Here is a 14,410-nt window from a genome sequence, read left to right on the forward strand (position 1 = left end):
AATGTTGTGATACAGATTAAATAATAAACTGGACTATAGTCACTCTGTCAATGTGTTGAGATTAGGTTTGGCCCCATTTTTGGTCAGGAAAAAGGGAGGAGGCAGCATATTTCCCTTAAGGGCTTGTTCACTCCCAAGTTACCCTGCCCAAAGGCCTACTGCTGGGACCTAAAAGTAAAGTACCTAAAAACTCATAGCTGCCTTTTTTCTTAGTCTATTTCCATTTCTGTGGGCTGCTATATCTACAGAAAAATATCTAATGCATTCTGTGTTAGTCTATACCTGTAGAGGAATATATTTCTATGGAATTTTAGATATCTAGGTTATTGAATTTTCTATTTGTAACATGTCAAAGAAAGTAGAACTGAGGAATAATCTTGAAAACACCACTCACCCCAGGGTTTTCAGACATCGACCAGTTCTGATCTGATGAAGCCTCTCAGTAGAGTGGGTAATTGTCTAATTATTCCACTAGACTGATAACTTGTAACTACTACCTACCATTAGAAAAAATAAACAAAATACTGTCAACCAAGTCAGTCTGGAGCCGTATTCTTTGTTGGGTAAAGCTTTATTGCAAAAGTAGGGAAGGCCACTCACCAAATTCAAAACAAGATTTATTTAAAAAAAAAAAAAAAAAAAAAGTGTGGCAAAGGCATGTCACCAAATCTCAACTTAGTGCATGGCTCATATTCCATGTACAAATTAAAAGGCTGATTATGAGGAAAAATAAAATCATTCCTTAAATCATCCAAATAGACTCTACATCCGAGGTGTCAGAATAAACTGACAATGTATCATCAGCTGAGTGTATTGTGAAATACTTTTTACTAATCACGTAGAAGGAAATCAAGTGATCTGAAATCTGACAAGATTTACCTTCCAGGTACTACTGTTGGGCTGTGGAACATTGAATTAATTGTAGTAGTAGCCTAACATGCCAAAAAAGCTGAACAGCTGTGAAGTACAATAATTTTGGCTGTGTACCAAGAGTAAGGTCACTTTGAGTCCTCATGGTCCAACCACTTTGGCTTCTCTTGCTATACCCCACTGCTCAACTCTAAGCATCAGTCAAGGAGTGAGAGCTTTCCCTTGTCTTTCTAATAAATAGAAATGAAAGGGGGCTCATCCAGGCACTGTAGGGTGACAGGGTTTTGCTTCTGCCTCTTTGACAAAGAGCTTGAGAAGGACAGGAACTTCTTGCTTTGGCAGCACCATTCTTTTCAGGTGCTCAGTTGCCTGGCTTGACCAGAATTCCTCCTCAATCATGTCATGCTACCATTTTGGCCTGTCCTCACTCTTCGCCCTTCTCCTGTATATTCTTGGCGTCCCTCTCAGCCTTCTTATCTCCAGCTTGGCCATCTCCTGCTCTATTGCGGCTCCTCACCCCCGGCTGATATAGCTGAATGGCAGGTCGATCCTGGAGCAAAATGAAAAGCCCTCATTATGGAAGATCACATAATTGGAAAATTAAGTTCATTTTATTAAAGTGGTTTCTGGTAAACTGAACATTTAGTGTTAATAAACCAGGGGTTTCACATCCACAATGTGAAATGTGAATGAGGAAGATCCATCTACCTGGGGTTAGCGAAATCAGTTTCTATAGTTGACTTTACTAACAAATAAACATTTCACTGTGCAGTCAGGTTTTTATTTTGTTCACCCTGAACACCACTGTATCAGTTAATGGAAGGCTTGATGATTACCTGTAGAGTTAAATGAGGCTTGTTTAAGTATAGTACAGCTAGTGTGTGGGACTTGGAAAAAGTTTAAAAATAAAATAAAAAAAAGCCATTATTTAGCTTCTCAAGCCATATTTTCATTTCCAAAATAATGCAACATTTGGTTACAGTAAAAAATGCACATTTTATAACAAGATTTAATGGTGCATTAACTGCACAGTGGGTTTTTGGGGTGGTTACCTGATAAGGTGGCTAACTGATAATTCCAATGCCTGGTTCATGTACAACAAAACAGACACACATGAGGTAAGACTGTACCTTGTTTCTTAAACGATCCTTTTTCACATTTTCTTCCTTTTTACCATCTTTGGAGGACTTCTCACTCTTGTCAGATTGAGTGTGACCAGAGGAGTCTCCTGTATGCTCATTCTTTCTCTTTTCCCACACACGCTCCTTTTCTTTTTTCCCCTCATCCTCTCTCTTTTTGTAGGTATTCTCTCCATCATGTCGCTCTTTCCTCCTCCGTCGCTCTTCGTCCTGCCTTGTGATTCGCTCCTTCTCTTTTTGACGGTGGTCCCTCTCTCTGTCTCTATTACGGTCTCTGTCTGCATCGCGATCTCTGTGCTCCTTCCGTCCATCCTCCTCTAATCTGCATTAAAGGTCAAGAAGGGCCGATTAGCAGCTTTTCAAGAAAACATTAACAGCACTTTGTATGACAATTAATATAATTGTCATAAGTGGAACTGAAACATCACTGAGAGAAAATATCAAAGATGAGTTCTGAGTGCTCACTTTCTTGTCTTATTTTCTCTGTGTTCACCATTTTGACGTTTCTTTGCATCTGCTCCTCCTGGAGCTCTGTCATCCTTCAGTTTTTCACGGTCTGGCTTCTTCTGCTTCTCTTTTGGCTTTTCAGTATCTGCGTTCTCCGGTTTATCTGGTTTCTTCAAGAGCTGAGGCAGAAGACAACAACAACAACAACAGTCACTGCCACATAAGAGTGAGGAACTGGAATCTTTGAGAAGAAGTAAATCTATTTTGGTACTCAGAGTCTGCATAACACAATACAGTAAATGTACCTTGATTTTCGGCTGCTCCTCTTTAGCTTGAACTTTGTCTTTTTCAGGTACTTTTTCTGCCTTCTTTAATTTCTCAGTCTCTTTGCGCTTCCTTCTGTCCTCCTCTCTCCACTTGCGCCTTTCTTCATCACGCAAGCGTTTTCGCTCCAACTCTCGCCTTCTCCTCTCCTCCTTCTTTTCCTCTCTTAACCTCTTAATAAATAGAGTTAGAATATGTAAGTATCTCTACTGATGCACACATCAATGATTCACAAACTAAATCTGCACTGGACTGCCGAGAAGCAGTTGATATTTCACAATGAAGCCATTAGCCATTACTCTCCAAAATACATTAAATTGTAACTTGAATGTTAACTTCAAGTGACTCACATGAAGAAGACAAGCATTATTTAGCAAAGCATGTCTGTATGTTTACACCAGAGTGTGTTCAAATTAAGTGGAAGTGTTGTACATTGGTGAAAGGGTGCAGGCATCCGAGTGTCTTTTGGACTCCTTATCGTTGATAATTAAACTGAAGTTATCCTGAAACTCTGTTGTTCGCTTCATTGGCTTTAACTGAAATCAACAGGGATTATAATCCTCTGGTTCTCAAACCAGTCCTCAGAGACTGCAACTGGTCTATCTTTTTGCTCTATTCCTACATGTTGCAAGTTTATTTGGGGTAAAAAACATGGACCATCTGGATGTGTTTCAGTACTCGTTTGAGAACCACTGTTTTAATCAATATTTGATCAACACAACTGGATAAACAGTTAGTTTTAACCAGCAAAACATGCTATATGTGGACACATCTGTGCAGGTCATTAATCCAACTCCATTTCAATTAACAAACATAAGAAGGAAAAAACATTCTTAACTTTGAATGCAAGTTAATGAAACTACAACAATTATGTTCTTCCATTAATCAAGAAAATGTGAAGGTCCTACCATTTTTCAAATGTACACACAAATATATATGTACATATGTATATATATACACATACATATATATATATATATATGATATGCATGACTATTTAAACTTTTGCTCACCTGTTTGTTCTTAAGGAAGTCCAACAGAGGGGTTGTTTTTTTTGCTGCAATAACAAGTAACAAATAATTAAATACATACTCACTCTGCTAACAGTTTTGAGCACACATATTTAATTTAGTTGTGTTAGTCCACTAGCTTACCAAACAGTTCCTTTGTCTTGGCCTCTATTTCTTCTAATAATGTCTCAGGGGTGGAAGAAAGTTTCTCATCATCACCACTGTATATCTCCAAAAATCTCTTATAATCGGCATCTATGAAAAGCAATATGAAATTACATATTGCTGGTCAAATGAACAATGCAGACTGTCTGGTATCTTTGAGTATGGTAGGAGTTTGACAGTCTCCCAACCTTCCTCGATTGTCCCACTTTTGGCATCCTTCTTCTTACTTCTCTTCTTAGCAACCTTCTGGAATGGCGCAAACTCAACAATCGCAGGGTACTCTTGGCCTTTACACAAGAGGCAACACTGGACTCGTTACACATTACATGGTATATACACAATCAATCACACTACACACTTATCACCAACTAGTTTAAGAGTGATTTAGAGAACGTAGAACTCATAGGGGAAAACACAAAGTTGGCAAATGAGAGATATGGGCAGACATTTATGTCCAAACCTTGATTATCAATGAAGACATAACCATCAAATCGGTCTCTAAAAAGAACAATATCCTCCTGGTTCTTGAAATTTATGTATGCTCTTGCAAAAAGGTGAGGGTAGAGGCTGCAATGAAACAGAAATCTTAGATCAGTTCCCCTGTGAATCCATTATATACATCATGAAAGAACCATTTAGAACTATTCAGAAATTCAACAGAACGTGCTTTCTTTTGTGAAAATGCGGGCCACAGACCTGGTGTCACTAGAGAAGAACTCAAGATAATCCACTTCTGGGAGAGGCTGCAGTTGCTCCTCTAGCTCCTCTTTAGTTAGACTTGGAGGGAGGCGACGAATTACGATCTAGTTAAATGGGAATAAACCAGAGATATGGTAATTAAAAACAACGCTAGTTAAATGAGATAACCTTACATTTTAACGCCTTCGCGATTTATTTGTATTCCTTAAACTCATCAACATAAATGTACCAAAACATAAAAAGTCATGAATCTAGCTAGACGCTTGATTGTTGCTCGCCTTGACCAGCTGGTTCGTGAAACAGACGATTATTATACACGATAGGACACCACAGATTAGCGTAGCTAGCTAGTTAAGTTAGCTAGCCAGTTTACTCCGTGTCGCAAAATTAACTACAGCTGAACGAATGTCCGCAAAAGTAGATAACTGCCTTGAAAAGGGTGAAGACATTTATAATCTATTCTATGTAGTTACCTGTTCATGGAACTAATGTTAGACAAAATAAACAACTAACTTGTTCTACCGCACAACACTACTGTTACCGTGACGAAGCTAAGACGCTAACTTACAACTTAGCCAGCCAGCTAAGCTAACTAGTTACCTTTGTCATGGTCTCCTTCTTCTCTTTATTTGGCTTCTCTGTTTTTTCGCTTTCTTCACATTTTATTTCCACCTTCTTTTCTCTTGGTCGCGTATTTTCTTTGTCTTCTTTCATGTTTTCGTCGGACTTCGTCGCAGTGATACAAGTTACTGTGTTATTGTTTAGCCAGAAGCTCGTAAGCTGTCAAGAGTCGAAAGCGCTGCACAACTTTTCCTATTGGTCTGACGGAAACACGGCCTGATTGGCTGGAGCAGAAAGCTGGAGGACTCCTCTCGAGAGCACTGACCAGACTAAAGGACATTAAAAGCTGCGTTCGACGTATTTATGCGCTTTTATTACACTTTCAGCTGCTCATATTAACACGTTTCTGAACTGATTTTCGGGAACCTTCTATGTATTAGGATCAAACGCTGGGCTTCTAGACCATTTAAGCCGCCAGAGGGCGCTGTAATGTTACACAGTGAGTTAACAGCAGGGAGAGCGAGATTCACCGGAAATCGATCCGTGACCCTGAAGGCAGTGGACATTTTGGCCAAAACAGACGAAAAAGAGCAGAAGACGCCTTTTAAAATCTGTATATAGGCCACACTTCACCCAGTCATGTGGTACGAAATACTCCCCGGTTTTGCTATAATGACCGCGTGCTTGATCATTCCTGGCGTTGCCACTGCAGAGATACAAAAATACACGAACGGTGGAAAGGTGAGTAAAAAACCTCACCAGCTCTTCGGCTTCTGTCGCTTACTCGGCGAATCCGGCTCTACAGAGGCGTTTTGTTTTGACAGTAGCGATAAAGGGTGTCAGATAACGGTGTACATCGTCATTTATCATTTGTACGCTGGACAAATTTCACCATCCAGCAGGTGGACAGTCGCCTCGGTATTTGGCAGCTGTCAAATAAATCACCTACTGCCACGCATTCGTTGTTGTTGTCGTCTTGTAAAGCTTAATCTTTAAGACAGGATCTGCCAGCTAAATATCGCAAGTATCTGTTAAGAGTTTGTTTTCTAGTTCGGTCATTCATTATTATGTGAGGCTCTTATTAGGGCAATATAATAAATTTAAAATATAAATTTAGTGATCCCTCAGGAACGTTTCCTAATATACAATATGCCATACATTTTTTCTGAGAAAAAAGTACAACTAGTGCCACACTTTAAGTAATGTGAAAAATGAATAATATAATAATATATTTAACATTCTGAACTGCAATAAATCTAATTAAACAATATCCACAATATGCTGAGAAAAGCATATTGTGACATTTCGTGATGTAATTTATCATGGTAATGATAAATATTTCATATTTCCCAGCTCTAGTTTGGCTGAATTTATCCCACCCCAGACACTCATAACTAAATTAACTGGAATTAAAGTTGGTGGTCCTGTGACTTTTTGATTAGAGGGTAAGGAAGACCATTCAACTAGTTTCTTTCTAAGGTGACAGGACAAAATCTGTCAGTTTTCAGTCCAGTCGTAGGACCAGGATTGAGAAACCTGTAGAGAATGTAGGAGGTACTGCTTAGGGACCCTGTGGAATGGAATCTTCTAAATCTGGTAGTTCACTGAGAAGTTAAATCAGGTGTGTTTGGGTAGGAAAATGCAAACTGTCTTGGACTCGGTTACATGGTCATCACTAAAGCTAAATCACCTAAAATAAGATGTAGCACTTTTTCTGTTCTGAGTCTGAAATGGTTGTTCAAACCTTGAATATCGGCTGATGCTGATCTGGGCTGGGTTTCCCAAAAACATGTTAGAACGAAAATTATAGTTAACGGGTAGAGTGAGCGTCACACTGAACTCTCTCTCTACCAGTTTAATAACTAATGCTAAGATGCTTTTGGGAAACTGAGCCCTGATATTTTTTCTTTCAAACTACTAAGCTTTAAAATTAGCCAAGTTCCATTCTACTGAAATGGCAACTAAGGAGATAGTCCATTTGCTCCAAAATACTAAATCTTAGTTAAATAACCTGGGACATATACATCCAAAACATGGATTATCCACCATGGAGTATTGATTTACAGTTCTTTTTCTAAAACATAAATTCATATTTCTGTCATAAGTGTTGAGTTTAAGCTGTTGTACATATGTCCCAGGCATGGATTAAACCTAATTTTGCAGTGTCAGTGCAGAGTCATCATTTCATATTGTTTTAGTCTTATGCTTAGGCTTTATCTGGATCTGTGTTCCCTAGTCATTTAATGACTGTAGATCAGCTGTACATGTAAGAATGGGACGATAAAACAGAGCATTTGTCCTTATTATTATCATACTATAGACACTATTATCAAGGAAACAAGTCATTTACTTTAACCTAAATGTAATCAGACTGCTTTTTTGTGTTTAGGAGAAAAGAATTGCGAGAGCTCCTTACCAGTGGTACTTGATGCAAAGAGACAAGCGTCTGTCGGGGGCTGGAGTACATTACAAGTCAAAGGTGATGATTTCAGTTTTATTCTATTATATTTCTTGCATTTCATTTTCAAATTGGTATATGTTTTAGTGTTTATATTATGTGTTTTTGGAAGAGTTTTCTGAAATGTCTATTTGATTTTGCAGGGACTTGAAAACATTAACTGAAGATCACGCAAGAGCCCTGCCACTGTCCAAAACTTTTGAAATGTGTATTTTGTCCAGCTGTCTATTAAAATAATGTATATACTTTATTTGCCCAGTCTGTTCTTGAATCAGGTATTGTGTTAAATGTGTAGCCATGACAACCAGAAGTAATGTTCTCCTATAGCAGGGGTGTCCAGTCTGTGGGTTATCATTCCAGCAAAGCAGGAGATCAGTTGCTTGGCTGAGACCAGTTGATTAAAGCAGTGGTATCAGGTGAGCTTGTTTGGAATGAGAACTTGCTGCCACACCGGCCCTTTGTCGGTAAACTGGATTACCTACAGATGCTCAAATAGTTAATATAGTAATATACTCATTTGATTGTCGACTGCCTTACATTTAGGTCAGGTGTCACAAATCCCGGTGACCACCTTCCCATGGAGTCTAGTTCCATTGACACTCCATGCAGGTTGATGTGGGTTAGAACTCAACTCTGAAGAAATGTAGTTGTCAGAGAGAGTAATTGATGACCACTGATTTAGTTTTTGTACAGAAGTTAAAGATGAGATTTAGGCTTTGGGGTAGTTTATTAAATTTAGAGTTCTTTTGCATTTAATAGTGTTTTATTGAATATTAATTAAGCACAAGTTGAGCATCTACAAAGTGCCTGCATTGAACTATCAAAATAGTGTTGCCGCCAATTCGGTCGGTTAGCTGTATAGATGGCAATCTGTTAACTTGTAGAATTTAATATCTGACAGGCTCAGCTTGTGGACAAAGATCCACAGAGCTATGTCACAAAATGCTGATGCTCAGTGGAGAAAAAATAGGCTACTGCAAATAAATGTTCCTCAATACAACAAATGATCCATTTTGATTCCTTGAAATGATGCACTTAAAATAGTTTTACAATATTTCTTAGTAATCTTTTTATTTTCCCACAAGTCTGCAGTTTATAGTTTTATAGACCCTCAATGATAACCGTTTTTTAATACAGTGGCACACTGTATGACCAATAAGTGGAATACTGATTTGTCATTATTATAGCTTATATTGCCACCATGGTTGTAGTGAGATCTGGCATCTCTGCGATTCTCTAAACCACAGGCTTCCTACACTGGTTCTGGAGCACCTCTGCACTTTGTTTCTGTGCTCTAGCAGGCCCACTTAAACTCTGCAAGAGGGAATTCCACCGATTTTTCAAAACCTCTAAATAATTCTGTCCTTGGGATGTAATTCAGAGTGGTTTGATGTGAAGTGGTTCATTGTAGAGATACATAGACTCAGATTTTTTTTATAGGGGATTGTGATAGGATACAGGGGTCATGGTCACAATGTCTGCAATGTGAACAGCCATTTTATTTACTTTCCAAAACCTTCAGTGAACTTTTTTTTTTAATGTTTTTAAATGTAATGTCAATAATTTAAAAAAATTGATACATAGGAAAGAGTAAGGACTATTTTGCACCCTGTATGTACTCCTCTACCGTGAATGGATTAAAATAAATGGAAATTTAAACCAAATGTTGTCACAAAACTACACTGTAAAAAACGGCTCATCAGATCAACCTAAAAAAAAATCATGCTGTAATCAGTGAATAAACTAGTTTTATTCAACTTAAATAAATTGAAAAAAATATTCTATGAATCAGTATAACTTTGAATCGAATAAAAGCAGTTAAATGTTTTGGTTACAACATGAAGTCATTTTTTGGTTGATTTGATGAGCCATTTTTTACAGTGCATCATAGAACAAAGTATCAGACATCAAGCAGCATGTATCGAACCATTGCCCGTTTGAGGGAGCTTTCAGATACATTTAACTCTTCAGAAGTCTGGTTCTTATCACCCCCAGTGTGAATACTTCTGACTGCAAGTTTCTGTAGAATGGAGCATTTCACATCAAACCACTGTAAATGACTTTGTTTACATCTCAGCCATTTAATCATATAGAATTTTTAAAATTTTTATTTAATAAGCCATTTACTTTATAAGCTGGTTTAATAAGATGGAGGTTCATTAGACCAGACTACAGACTTAGTTAAATTCACTCCTAAGATAAGGAAGCTAGTGTCTTGGATCTCTGTGAAAGCAGACTAAGATTAAGCAGCCAGTTAACACATTACAAAGTCATGATTCATATCAAGTTTTGAAATGTGAGTGAACCATGCTAAGAGATCTCACAACAAACCAATTCCTGTCCAAATACTTCTCACTTTGTATAAACTATCTGATAGGGGAAACTATGGCACTACTGTAACAGATTTAAACATTTTATAAAGCATAAGGTATTCTTATGTATTCTGAGAACGTGAAATCACTAAATGATAATTGCAATTATCTTCTGATAATCCTTATTGTCATTACATGCCTCATGAAATCCCCCAATTTAGAATTGCCTACATGCCTTTGTAGTTCAGGACCCACCGAAAGCTTTTGTTTATAGCTTCCTTCTACTTATTTTAGACATACATTTTATTACAAACAGAATTATACGTACTGCTCACAAGTAATCTGAAACAAGTTGGCAGTCAATCATTTTTTAATAGAAAACAGTGTAGGCAGGTTAATTTTCAGAGTTTGCAGATTTATTAGTATATTAAACGTTTTAATTCACAACATATAATTAAATGTTTAAAGAGATGTGTTAGGGAAACCCTTCTAAACCATAATACAATAGATAATCTTTAGGATGATGACTCAAAAACACAAAAGCATTGATTTCTGAATCTCTCACTATACTTTGTATGGCAAGGATTTACAAGAAACCATAAAATCAACATTCAATACAAAAAAAAAAAAAAGTCAACTAAATTATAAAAATAAAAAAAAAGAAGGCTGACAAATGTTAGCACTGTGTTTGACAGTCTACTTTTCTTCTTTGCCTTTAGTCTTTCTGTATACCATTTCCCTTAAGCTGGAAAGGATTTTACATTCCCGTTTTCTCCTTTCCTCCTGGTTGAAGGATGCGAGGGCCCTCTTCTCGTCTGCACTGTAAATCTGGTTTTCCTTTCTCAAACGCACAGCCTCCATACGCCGATGTCTGGAATGAGCACAGAAGGATCAGCACACAGAGTAAAAAGCAATACACAATGCACAGGTTTGCACATGCAGAGGCGGCTACTTACCTGCTTCCACTCATCACATAGCCAGACTTCTCAAATTCTGCAATCTCATCACTGGTCAGACCAATTTCACCTCTTCTTGGAATACGCTTTCCTGCTTTAACATATTCTGCCATGGCAGCACCTTCACCGGGTAGCAAAGCATGACCAAAACTATAGAGGAGATTTAAAGGGGGGAAAGAAAATAAATAATAATAAATCAATAAAATTATGTGAAAAGATCAAGATTACCAAATGTGATGTACTATACAAACACTGGGTAACACAGCAGATGCAGATACCCACTCTAATGGTTTATCATCCTGTGACAGGTGAGTTAACGGTGCTTCAGGTCCAAAAACATGTTCATCCAAAGCAGTTCTCTCGACCCACAGCTCTTCATTCATATCCTCTTCTTCTTCTGCAGACTGATCGCTGCTGGAATTACTGGACTCTTTTCTGCTCTTCTTAGCCTTCTTCTTCTTTGATTTCTTCCTAAGATGATAAAATTACTTTAATGCAGAACATCTTGACAGCTTAGACCACACATAAGAAGTATAAATATACACAAAGAAGTCTGACTTTTTACTTTTCCTCTTCTTTTTCTTCTTTTTCACCTCTTCTACAAAGAAATATATTTAAAAATCAACATAAATTAACATGGACCTTTTAATATTGTTAAGCATGATTAATCACATCATTTAAATGGCACAATTCTAGTTTTCCAAAGACTTTTCAAATGTCTTGATTTTTGATAAGAATAGTGTGGGGTGGGGTGGTATTGTCTGCTCCTCACGATTCTCATTCATCATAGAAAGCAAAACACAGAGCTAGCTAAGATACCTCCCTGATACTGTGTTTCATTAGGAAATATGCTACAGTATGGGAGATAAATGATTTACAATTCATGCTGAAATTAATATAAAGGCTCATTTTAAAAAGACAAATTTAGTCTGAAGACATCTTTCTTTTGACAATCAGTCCACTGAGGAACTGAATGAGGTTTAAAAGCTATTGCCTTATGTTCTTACAGCATACAGTGGATTTTGCAGGGAGTAGAAAACCAATTCAGATTGAGTTTGAGTAGGAAAACCAGACTGACCTTCAGAGTCACTTTCAGACTCGCTTTCCTCAGAGTGCTTCTGGGCTTTCTTTTTCTTTGATTTCTTCTTCTTTTTCTTCTTCTTTTTTCTTTCCTCTAAAATCAAAATCCTTAATTAATCTTGTACCTGAAACATTCAAATAGCACTTACCATAGAATACAGTATATGCAAATTCTGCAGAAAAAGTTTTTTCTTTAATAATTTGATGTTGAGTGCTCACACAGTAAGGTACAGCAGAACAATTCCCTCACAGGTCATAGAATGAAATAGCGAACAGGAGTACTGTTATTTCTACCTTATGGTACAACAGGATAAAAGACATATTACAGAACATACAAAATCTCAGAAGTTGCCTGGGACTATTTTCAGTTCTCCGCATATTTAAATGCGGGTAGTGCTGTTGAGAGTATGAACATAGACATGGGCTATACTCTGATATTTTACTGTTTTTGTGATAAGTTACATCACAACATGCTTTTCTGAACAAATCATGGACTATGTCAGTAGTTAAAGAACAGTGAGCAACTGCATATTTCATTACAAAGAAAGCATAACTGAGCCTGTGTAATTGGATTTAGTGAGGTGCAATGTGTGTATACTGAATGAAAATAATTGTATTTATAGTTCTGTAGTAATTTTTAAAACAACGTAACTGGTTCTCTGCCTGTTCCAACTTCTCAAACTCATAAAAACCCTACATATCGTGGTACATATCCTGTATTGTGGTATTATATACTGGCCCTATCGCCCACTCCACCTTTACGTCAAAACTGTACAGCCAAACCGCGACTTCCGCTGCAGGTCCACTCTCCAATGGACCAGTTAACTGCAGTTAGTACTGAAGGAATACTAACTATCAAGCTAAAAGCAAAACAATAGATGCCTGTTAATAATGTAGCAAACACATTAAATATTAATTTAATATTAAAATATTAATAACTTGATGCCATTTAACTGATTTCATTTGTAGAGGTACAAGACCACTAGACTTCTCCTTTAACTAATATGCTAGTAACAGGAAATTACTGCACCTTCTGAACTTGAATCCGAGCTGCTGTTTTTTACATCCTCTTCAACAGGAGTGTGTTCATCTGAGCTGGTAGGAGAACCAAACTCAAAATTAGTACATATAACATTTACAAAGAATCTTCAATTGTGCACAAGATGCTAAATTTAAAAAATGTGATTTACTCAGGTTCTCTGACTCTTGGTGAATAACCCCAGACCTCAGGACAACCCAGTTCACCAATCCTCTCCCGTTCTTGCAAACGCCTGAGTAAGACAAAACTCAACATAATTTTTACAATCAAGATTGGCACAAAGCAGCTTTACAGTGATTATAAAGCAAGACAAGCCATGTTAAACAACCCCGATAAGAAATAGACCACTTAAGAGCTGCTTTTCGCCCTACTCACTATTCAAACATATGCTCGAAAAACATTTAACTTAAACAGAATACTAACTACATATCTAAACAATTTAGGCAAAATACTGACTCGAATTCCTTTCTATTTTCAAGATTGGACAATTGTGGGTTGGTTCATTTTATAGGACGTCATTTTGGGCACGCTTCTACCGCTGTATGTGAGTTTTAAAGGGGAGAAAACGTTGATTGAGAGGTTTTTTTGTTAATTGCTCCCGGTTATTTCTGACACCGGTCACTGCGTACTTTGAGTGGTTCAGAGATTTGGAGTGAATTGCCAACAAAGCCTGAAACGTGAGAAATGAACATCACCTGGCGATGAAAGCTTCTTGTCTTTGTCGCTGAGCGTCGTCCCTCTTATCATAATAGTCGGATCCTCTGTGTCCTCTGTCCCAGGATAATTTCTCCCGTTCCCTCGACCTAGACCTCGACCTGCTGCGGGAGCTCCAGGTCCTGAAACGGTTTCTGCTCCTGTCTTTGCCATCTGCCCACCTTGCTGACCGCTCTTCAGGACCGTCGTGTCTGGAGCTCTTGGCTGCTGGACTCGCCTCGCTGGTCGGACTGCTGGAGCGACTGCGCCGCCGCCTTCTAGGGCTGAACCCATCTGGTCCTCCGACTTCGAGCTCCGGCATCTTTCGTGATTTCCTCGGTTTAAACCTGCTTTTGGTCGCGACGCGAATCGCTCTCCACTCCAACCAAGCTAAGCTAAATACCTGCTACTTATTTAACCTGCGTTACTGAGCGACACCGACGACACACTGCGGGCCAGCCAGCGCCAAGTTCAACTAGCTGTTTACTTTCTTATCATCCACGAAACGAGCACAAAGGTGTACAGACTTAGCTTAGCTTTGTACCTCTGACCTATTCCGCCGTAGAACCGAGCGCACAGTCCAAACTAGGATAAATGTTCTTAGTCCGAGAACATCTTTCTGCGGCGACGGTCCTGTTTATGGCGCATTAAGGCCCA

At 38.1% G+C, this 14,410-nt stretch overlaps 3 protein-coding genes across 3 annotated transcripts; 1 reads left to right on the forward strand and 2 right to left on the reverse strand.

Moving 5' to 3' along the window:
• Nucleotides 1-552: 552 nt before the first annotated feature.
• upf3b (UPF3B regulator of nonsense mediated mRNA decay) lies at nt 553-5,656 on the reverse strand. The gene is made up of 10 exons (XM_017698321.2): nt 5,255-5,656; nt 4,652-4,758; nt 4,416-4,522; nt 4,144-4,242; nt 3,935-4,045; nt 3,794-3,837; nt 2,762-2,953; nt 2,475-2,635; nt 2,001-2,331; nt 553-1,420 (listed from the first exon to the last, which is right to left on the reverse strand). The coding sequence occupies exons 1-10, from the start codon at nt 5,366-5,368 to the stop codon at nt 1,295-1,297; spliced, it is 1,392 nt and encodes a 463-aa protein (XP_017553810.1). The 5' UTR covers nt 5,369-5,656; the 3' UTR covers nt 553-1,294.
• A 72-nt stretch (nt 5,657-5,728) lies between these two features.
• On the forward strand, nt 5,729-7,923 carry ndufa1 (NADH:ubiquinone oxidoreductase subunit A1). Its single transcript, XM_017698322.2, has 3 exons — nt 5,729-5,956; nt 7,605-7,694; nt 7,817-7,923. The coding sequence occupies exons 1-3, from the start codon at nt 5,855-5,857 to the stop codon at nt 7,835-7,837; spliced, it is 213 nt and encodes a 70-aa protein (XP_017553811.1). The 5' UTR covers nt 5,729-5,854; the 3' UTR covers nt 7,838-7,923.
• A 2,456-nt stretch (nt 7,924-10,379) lies between these two features.
• LOC108427823 (NFKB activating protein) lies at nt 10,380-14,405 on the reverse strand. Its single transcript, XM_017698326.2, has 8 exons — nt 13,756-14,405; nt 13,212-13,292; nt 13,052-13,116; nt 12,020-12,115; nt 11,500-11,539; nt 11,224-11,412; nt 10,942-11,091; nt 10,380-10,856 (listed from the first exon to the last, which is right to left on the reverse strand). Exons 1-8 carry the CDS (start codon nt 14,073-14,075, stop codon nt 10,682-10,684), a joined length of 1,116 nt encoding a protein of 371 aa, XP_017553815.1. The 5' UTR covers nt 14,076-14,405; the 3' UTR covers nt 10,380-10,681.
• Nucleotides 14,406-14,410: the final 5 nt, after the last annotated feature.

Source organism: Pygocentrus nattereri, chromosome 8, assembly GCF_015220715.1.
Source record: "Pygocentrus nattereri isolate fPygNat1 chromosome 8, fPygNat1.pri, whole genome shotgun sequence".
Taxonomy (NCBI): Eukaryota; Metazoa; Chordata; class Actinopteri; order Characiformes; family Serrasalmidae; genus Pygocentrus; species Pygocentrus nattereri.

Excerpts from the sequence above, each read along its gene's own strand:
- upf3b (XM_017698321.2), bottom strand. The coding sequence starts at position 5,368 with ATGAAAGAAGACAAAGAAAATACGCGACCAAGAGAAAAGAAGGTGGAA. Across the intron at positions 4,759-5,254 it reads AGAAGGAGACCATGACAAAG|ATCGTAATTCGTCGCCTCCC; the intron begins GTAACTAGTTAG and ends CCATTTAACTAG. Across the intron at positions 3,838-3,934 it reads CAAGACAAAGGAACTGTTTG|CAAAAAAAACAACCCCTCTG; the intron begins GTAAGCTAGTGG and ends TTGTTATTGCAG.
- ndufa1 (XM_017698322.2), top strand. The coding sequence starts at position 5,855 with ATGTGGTACGAAATACTCCCCGGTTTTGCTATAATGACCGCGTGCTTG. Across the intron at positions 5,957-7,604 it reads AATACACGAACGGTGGAAAG|GAGAAAAGAATTGCGAGAGC; the intron begins GTGAGTAAAAAA and ends TTTTGTGTTTAG. Across the intron at positions 7,695-7,816 it reads GAGTACATTACAAGTCAAAG|GGACTTGAAAACATTAACTG; the intron begins GTGATGATTTCA and ends TTGATTTTGCAG.
- LOC108427823 (XM_017698326.2), bottom strand. The coding sequence starts at position 14,075 with ATGCCGGAGCTCGAAGTCGGAGGACCAGATGGGTTCAGCCCTAGAAGG. Across the intron at positions 13,117-13,211 it reads CCAAGAGTCAGAGAACCTGA|CTCAGATGAACACACTCCTG; the intron begins GTAAATCACATT and ends TTCTCCTACCAG. Across the intron at positions 11,092-11,223 it reads CAGGATGATAAACCATTAGA|TTTTGGTCATGCTTTGCTAC; the intron begins GTGGGTATCTGC and ends TCTCCTCTATAG.